Source organism: Ascidiella aspersa, chromosome 1 (assembly GCF_963924565.1).
Source record: "Ascidiella aspersa chromosome 1, kaAscAspe10.2, whole genome shotgun sequence".
In the NCBI taxonomy this organism is placed as follows: domain Eukaryota; kingdom Metazoa; phylum Chordata; class Ascidiacea; order Phlebobranchia; family Ascidiidae; genus Ascidiella; species Ascidiella aspersa.
In genome coordinates, this window is record NC_139447.1 from 16407801 (window position 1) to 16416330 (window position 8530).

At 32.2% G+C, this 8530-nt stretch overlaps 2 protein-coding genes across 2 annotated transcripts; one reads left to right on the forward strand and one right to left on the reverse strand.

Annotated features, from left to right (window-relative positions):
• Positions 1–795: 795 nt before the first annotated feature.
• Positions 796–1952, forward strand: LOC146168069 (cytochrome c oxidase assembly factor 8-like). The gene is made up of 3 exons (XM_083394044.1): positions 796–1090; positions 1590–1738; positions 1799–1952. The coding sequence occupies exons 1-3, from the start codon at positions 860–862 to the stop codon at positions 1899–1901; spliced, it is 483 nt and encodes a 160-aa protein (XP_083250170.1). The 5' UTR covers positions 796–859; the 3' UTR covers positions 1902–1952.
• On the reverse strand, positions 889–7037 carry LOC146168070 (ubiquinone biosynthesis monooxygenase COQ6, mitochondrial-like). Its single transcript, XM_083393946.1, has 10 exons — positions 6180–7037; positions 5924–6120; positions 5593–5859; positions 5384–5534; positions 5165–5292; positions 4388–4472; positions 4187–4322; positions 2222–2322; positions 1997–2163; positions 889–1939 (listed from the first exon to the last, which is right to left on the reverse strand). Exons 1-10 carry the CDS (start codon positions 6346–6348, stop codon positions 1910–1912), a joined length of 1431 nt encoding a protein of 476 aa, XP_083250072.1. The 5' UTR covers positions 6349–7037; the 3' UTR covers positions 889–1909.
• Between the last annotated feature and the right edge of the window lie 1493 nt (positions 7038–8530).

Here is an 8530-nt window from a genome sequence, read left to right on the forward strand (position 1 = left end):
AATACAATGGACGAGAAACCATCCGAGTTTGGGCTTTTTTCCCCAGCATTTAAAGAATTATTAAAATAACGCACATTATTTGGGTTAGCGTTAGGGTTTAGGTGGGTCAAGTGTTATTAACCCTATCTCATATTTTTTGTTATCTTTTCTGAACTTTTAATGAATATTTTTAATTTATCTTCGCCGGGAGTTTACCTAAAGGTCCAAATCAGTGCATTGCCAGGACCTCAAGGTCTAAAAGTCTAGACTTTTCTGCCATTGGATGCCCTGATTGTCGTAGACCTTTTTGCTTAGAAATGCACTGATTTCTAACGGATCGGGTGTGGAGCTAGGGAATAGGGGTCATGATAATTAAATTTACGACTAAAACAGACTTTTAGTTTTGTTGGCATTCGATCCCATGTGGTTCGATTCGGTATTTAGTACCACCAAAAAAAACTAGGTTGTTTTATCGCATTGGCCAATTTCTAGCAAGCAGTGCGATTGTGATAGTGTCCAATTTGGCGCTCTTTCACTATTGTACGTGAAAAATTATGCAAAAAAAAATAAATAATAATACCGCATACCACAACGCATATTGTTTGGGTTAGGGTTTGGGTGAGGGTGGGTCAAGTAATATTATGTTTATTATTAATAATACCCACCCTCAACCAAACGCTAACCCGCACCCTAACCCAAACAATATGTGTTGTGGTATCCGGCATTTCAAGAAAATTTTTTTTGTTAATTTTTACGTACAATAGTGAAAGAGCGCCTCCAATTTTTAATTTATGACAGAGTATTGGGAAGTTTAACATTACAATGCTTTACCTTTTAAATTAGAATATTTCTGCTTGTTTCTGGCTAATTAATTCTATAAATGTCCTGGAATAACTTTGGAAAAATTATTCCACGCTCAAAAATTGGATTTAAACTCTATTCAAAAGATGTATACACTGGTAAACCTGACAAGATATCAAACATTCGCCCAATAGTTGTTGAACATAAAAGCAGTGATACAGCATTGGAAACAAGCCTGAAAGATTTGCAAATAAAAACACAAGAATGGCATCACCACTACTGGCAACAGCACAATCTCAAATACAATAAGGTATGCTCCGCTACAATAACTGATAAAACTTTGTATTTATACTGCTTAAGTTTTTATTTTTGTTTTATTTATGATTCATTAACAACACACAGTAGCTTTGATTTCTGCAATTTAAATACTTAAAAAAAACTTGTATCCAAAGATGTAGAAATAAAAAAAAACAAATTAAATAAAATTATAAACTAGGTACATTTTGTATGTCTAAAAAGAATATGGAAAATGCTATTTGTTTATTGCTTACTTTCGTTGTTTACAGTAGTGCAAATTTTGAAGTTACAGTTTGCCAGGCAAATGACCTCTTTCAAATAATTTCATTATATTGTTGATATACAAATCATTAAATCACCTCATTGTTGTTGCTAATGTACACAAACAATATAGAGGTTGACATTGACCAATTAATTAACAAGAACATAAAGATTCTTGCATCCAATAGTTTTCGTGGTCATTTATTGAAATAACTTGGAATTAATTAATTATGAGTTTTTAATGTGGTTAGACAAGGGAAAAGTTCATACAAAACTGGGTTTCCAACCAAAAAGCACCCAAAAATAATGGATCTCGCCAAGCAATTGAACCTGAAGATTTGGCTGTTTTTCATAGAGATTTTCTGCATAACAATCAAAAGGAACATCGCAGATATGACAGGTTACAATGTTTAAATAACCACCTATTTTAACATAAAAATAACAAATGTGTATTGAGTAGGGAATGGAAACAAATGAACCGAAGACTATTGCTTCTGATGGCCCAAGTTGCTGTTCAAAGAATTTATTTAAAACTTGTTACTCCATTCTTCTCTAGGTCATAATGCTTGTTTTATTTTGTTGCTTGTTCAATAAACATTTCCTAAAATATAAAAGCTTTGTAAAATTTAAAAGACAGAAAGTGCAATAATCTACTTACTTTAAGTGAGCTATTGACATTACATGCTGTTAATCCAAATGATCGCAACAGAATTGCGGTTGAGTTGTTTGTCGAAAAAAGGTATTTAAGACCATGAACCATGGAAACAAATGGTAAATTTTGCAATTGTTGTTTTGCCTCATAGTCCAATAAATGTGCCAGTGATCCTAAAACAAATGTCAATTTTCAATTTTCTGTTCATAGCTTGTAAATTTAATTCCATACCAATGTCATGTCCTTTGTAAGCAGCTTCACTTAGGGTTTTAACTAAACATTCCACATCCCTGAATCCAAGATTAACTCCTTGGCCAGCAAGCGGATGAACTCTAAAAACATTATAAACACAAAGTTCAAATCAACAACAGCCAAATATACTGCCACAACAGTAAAAACATACACCTCAAAAATATGTACTACTAGTTTAATTTGATCAAAAACATCAAAACTATCCTCAAAATGGAATAATATTATTAGACACGATAAATCAGCATGAACTATGCACTGCTCTATTGTTCATTAAGCTTTGTTACTGATTTAATTGTAAAAATCAAAATAAATGTATTCAGTGTGAACCTAAGCTATAATTAATAGGGGGGGAAGCCCTTTGGTTTGAGTCTACTTTGATTAGTGCATAGTTGTGACACGCTTGTTACCTAAAGAGTAAGTTTGTTTTAAATTTTTGTTTTTAATATACCAATGTTTATTATTTCTGTGCCTATTTAATTGATGTACCTTTGATTAGTCTGTTCTGAGACATTTAACTATACAACATATCCAGGTTAAATAGAGTAAAGGACTAGGGTTGGGCATTTGACCAGTCAAATAAAATCTGGTCAATTGGTCAAATACTATACACACTATCAAAATGCAATTGGAAGTTACAAATAAACCTTGATTTTAACTTTAAATAAATATATATACGTTTTGGTTCAAGTTCAATGGTTTGTAAAACAAAAACATTTATTTTTTGACTATTAATAAGAATTTTTGCAAAACCATGCCCATCTTGCAAGCAATACTACAGCAGTATTGTAGTCTATTTTACGATTACTACAACCACCAAGTTAAGCCAACAAGTTTATTACCGAAATTTAACAACAAGTAAATGCATCAGTAAAAAAATATTTTTACTCCTTGTCACAACTTTTGTCACTCTCAATTTTCTGAATCATCACCAGGGTCCACTGGAGATAAGGCTGGAGATAAGGTTCTTAAATTTCTAAGTAGCCTCAGATTGTGGTATACCCCAACTAGTGTAAATTCCTTTTATGACAAACGCGATTCATCATATACGTGCATCTATTCTAAACAAAATAAATCTACTTTGCTATTACAAACACTTTGTTATTACCACAGAACATGTGTTTGCATCAGGAAAACCCTACCATTACATATTTGATTTCTTTAAAAAAGTTACAATCAAGATTATTAAAAACAAAATTTACAACATTTGAATCCAATATGAGTATTTGACCAGTTAATTAAAGTGCGGTCAATTGACAGGCTTGCCAACCCTTTAAAGGACTACTCGCTTGGTCAAAATCTACCCTAATTTTTTGTGCTTAAACAAAATGTAAGAATCCATCATGCTATGCTGTCAGACTATTCATTATCATATTCCATATTTTGTTCTACTATGTCCATGTAAACTTGTTAGCCTCGTGTTATAGCAGATAATTATAAAAAAATGAATGTGGCAATTAGGGAATAGGGATGTTCAAAATAAAATTTAGAATCCTAAAGGGTTACACACAGTGTAATTGTTAATTATGGTTTCGGATACAAATTACTGGCAGTAGTAACTTTATTTTATTTGCAGCACAATATTTGACGACAAACAGGTTACATTTGTAAGGCATTTTTGTAGCTACTTTTGATAACAAGCTTGTTTCTACAAAATTTATCCATCATTACTCAATTCATAAAAATATCCAAATTTTTACCTGTGTATGGAATAGGGATGTTCAAAATAAAATTTAGAATCCTAAAGGGTTACACACAGCGTTATTGTTAATTATGGTTTCGGTTACAAATTACTGGCAGTAGTAACTTTATTTTATTTGAAGCACAATATTTGACGACAAACAGGTTACATTTGTAAGGCATTTTTGTAGCTACTTTTGATAACAAGCTTGTTTCTACAAAATTTAGCCATCATTACTCAATTCATAAAAATATCCAAATTTTTACCTGTGTATAGTGTCACCAATAAACGCCACCCTTGGTTTGACATATTCATTCGCATGTGAACAGCCTAGTGGAAATTTGAAGCGCTTTCCTGCAATTGCTGCAATGCTTGGTGGATATTGCATAGATGAGTAGGTTCCTGGGGAAAGTTCTTAAATGCAGCAATCCAATAAAAACAAACTCAAAATCATAAAAATTACTTACTGGCATCGGAAAATAGGTAGTTTAAAGCATCCCCAAGCATTTTCTCTAAGCCTTTTTGTGCTTCATTTGTATCCATTTCCTTTAACTAAAAACAGAAAGCTTTTAACATATATATAGACTCCAGCCATAAGACCGAGATAAGAACAACATTAATGACGGAATAAAACACTGTTTGGAATAAGACCAAAATAGGACTAATGCCTAATAGTCGTAAAACCATCTAAATCTGAATAAGTTCTAAACCCCTCGGAATAAGACCCAAATGGTCAGAATCAGGCCTAAAGGACACTTTACCTAACCCCAAACCATCATGAACTCCCGTAATAAGTTTAGCCTACCCAATTTTCTAACCCCACCGATTACCCCCCAAATAATCCCAAACAGGGCAAAAAATCCGGTGCTACAACATTGGCAGCCTAACTACTAGGCCATTCAATTATCGACACAATAATGGCCGATGCCAGACCGATGGCCCCGGATCGTCCCATACCCTCTACATACAGTTTCAGGCATTATTTTGATGAATTTAGGATGTAAAAAATTTCAATGTAATTCTGTACTGGCTATTAATACGTATTTTGACTTTTTATGTGTTTCGTTTTAATACTGTGGTTTTGCAGATTTTTCTGCTTAATGTACTGTTGCTTTTTAGGTCTTATTGTGTGTTCCCATATATATCACATCCAAATAATTGTAAATCTTTATAGTTATTACGTTTTTTACTTTATTAACAATATTCTTATACAATTTATGCAAGATTTAACTGAAGCTACTTACAAAAGCATTGTTAATTTCAAACACAAAATCCTCTTCGCTCATATTTAACAATGCCTGGGAATGTTTATGACTAGTGCTCCAAACCAAAGAACTTGTTGTATCATTTAATGGTAGAAGGGCTATTGGACCTACAAAGATTACATACATATTGATTTTTTAACACAATGATCTCATTGCCATAGATAACAATTTATTTTAATGTTAGAAAGTATATTATACCTGTTGGAAGAAATCTTTGCCAAGCTACAATATTTTCAGTCGGTTCATGAAGGGTCAAGTTTGCAATTACAGCAGACTGATCATAGTTCCATGACACACTGTCTAGTTCCAGTGTTCGAGCAATAAAGGAGTTTGCTCCATCTGCAGCAATCTGTAAAAAACATTTTATGTTTGATGCATGACAAACTGAGTATGTTAATTAAACTTACCAACAATTTGGTTGTGAGCTCAGTTCCATCGCTTAGTTTCAGTGTAGCTTTTGGTACAGGTTTTTTACTATCAAGCACTTTACCTTGCTGAACTACACATGATACAACTTTGGAACTTGGAAGTATATCAACTCTCCCTTTCAGCTCATTGTTTAGAACTTTAAAAAAACTGGAAACAATCATATCATTCTCAACAATTGTACAAAGATTTTTTGTCATGTTGTCCTTTTCAAATGTTATCATACCACTTGAGCAACCATCCCACACCTAAAATGTTGTGACAAAAATGTAGAAATGCATTGTTTGTGCTAACAACTTTGTTAAACGTTACCTGCATTCGCTTGACATTTGAATGCCGTGTAACGTGTTGCCATGATTTTATTTTCTTTAAAAACTTCACATTACCTGGTGATATTGCACATACTCTAGCACTGTATGGGTATTGTACATTGTCATGTGTTTTTAGGTTGCTTATTGGTGATCCATCAAGCAATAATATGCTTTTGTTGGCTAAATGTTCACTCTGGCCTGTAACAAAACAAAAAGTTCTACCTGTGGTATTATAAATCAATTTATTTAAAACTTGCCAATTGCACATGCCATTGCTCCTCCAACCATTCCCCCTCCAACAATGATAATATCATATTCGTTTGATATTTTTGATGTTGTAGAAAGTAATCTACAGTTGTTGAAATGTTGTTGGCTACATAAATCATACTTTAAAAATAAGAAAGCCTTTTTGCAATATTTATACATTTTCACCCTGATAATGAAAACATTTTCTTAAAAATTGGTCCTTATGCTGAATTATTTTTTAAAAGTATTAAAATTGTTCAACTGTTTATTTTAGCATGCTTGTTTTCCAGTATGTTGACATGGTTTGTGAAGGTCTGAAAGAGAATTTGTCATCATACTTACGTTATACAACAAAGATCAAATATGTCAAAAACTGACTATTATAAAAGTTTCAATATAAATATTTGTTGTTTAAAAGTGGAGTTAATAATGAATGTGTAAGATGTTTTAGGTTGGTCATTCCTTTGTCAATTCATTTTTTCTAAAGAGAAAGTATTAATTTCACTTTAAAACTTTTCATATGTGGGGTTATGACCCTCTTTCCTAAGTTCACCTTTGTGCTCATTAAAGCGTAACTGAAAAAAGTTAAACTTGATGGAATGTCTGTTTCTTGTGTTTTCTCTTTGGTGCCACTTCGTATAAAGTTCAAATAAGTTGTTAACAAAAATCCAGACAGACACCTTTTAAGTTACTGTGACATTTGTCATTTCTTCAATTGGACATAATGTTTATCATCTATTGTTGGCAGCGTAGTTTACAAAATCATTCAATTTTTTTAATTAGCTTATATTGCAAAACCTATATTTTGATTTTGCTGCAATTAGTCTTGTTTAAAAAGTATTATTGCATGTCATATGAAATTTTGCATCCAAAGCAATGCTATGCTTGATATTAACAGCATACAGCAATGGGTTACCTAGTTTTGGTTGTTGTCGTTAATGTGACAATGTAAGCTCTGGAGCAATGGTCGGCTATAGCTCCTTTAATGAATGAATTTGGCTCACAGTTTAATCTAAACATCTTGTCTTAGCATGTTCTGCTATGGCCCCTTTCTGAACTTTTGGACGACGTAAATAGTAATTTTTTACCTCTTCTCTTAAATCCTGTTTGTTTTTAAAAGTGTCTTCTGGCCCGTTTGACAGAATATGTTTATCAAAAACGCCCTGTGTGTAGCATGGCACTCTGTTATCTAAGTTTTGCTAACTTAACACAATTTATCATGCTAAATTTGTTCTGTTGATTAAATCCCATTTGCCCATTGTTTATTAGTGTATAGCCAATCGCAGGGACTAGTCGATCATTCAAGAGTCGTTAAAAGGGATCTTAACGGGATGTGGCCCCAAAAGTCTATGCTTTCAGGCCATGCTACATACCAAGGCAGCCATATTGATTTTAGTGAGTGTCTGTTATAGCACAATTAAGTCTAACTACAGGAAAATATCATACGGTTTGTTAAAAAATATAATTACTAATTGAGCTTTCTTTGAATAATGTTATGTGAGCAACAGTTCATATATAAAAGATAAAGGTTCTATGGAAAATAATTTTGTTAAATTTAAAGGATGTATCACGCTGTTCAAGCTGAACATGATATCAGAGCATTTTATTGGCAACAGAATAAAATGTTCATTGGGTACTGTTTGACCACGTTAGGGGTAACATTAAAGGATTTAGATCACACCTCAATGAACCTAAAAAACACAAACTAAACAAATAAAAGCAAAATTTAATTATAAAAAATGGTCATGCTTTAAATAATTAATCAAGTTGTTTTTTATTTTTGCTGTGGTTTTATATTTTTACAATAAAAGTGTACAGATTAAAACCAACTGATATAGTAACATGTATATAATTTTTTTTAAATTAAATAATTAAAGTTAGGACCAAAAATATAATTCTTCAATAAAAACTCAATACAAAAAAGTACATTTTTATTTTTTGATTGAGGTACTTAAAGATAAAATCGAAATATAGGTTGGAGAGAAAAGGGCAGTTGAAGGTAGCCTTCCGCTTTTTTTAAACTGGGTGGCTAGAAGTGGCTTAAGCAAAGACAAAACTTTTTTTGACATTATTTGTTATTGTCAAGTGTGAAAGAAACGTTTTATATTGTAAAATCATTGTAAGATATTTACAACGGTCTTTAGAAGTACAATAGTAGTGTAACATCACTGTTTTACTAAAAAAATTTGTTACAAAAAAAAAATATACCCTCACCCAAGGGAGTCGCAAGAGGGAGCCATGAGGGTGAGCATGTAATATTCGTTAAGAAACAACCGCTAGCTCAACAATTGTGGTAATGTCATTAGCCTTAGTGATCCAATCCTGTTTATGACATTATGATTACTTTTATTTTTAATAAATT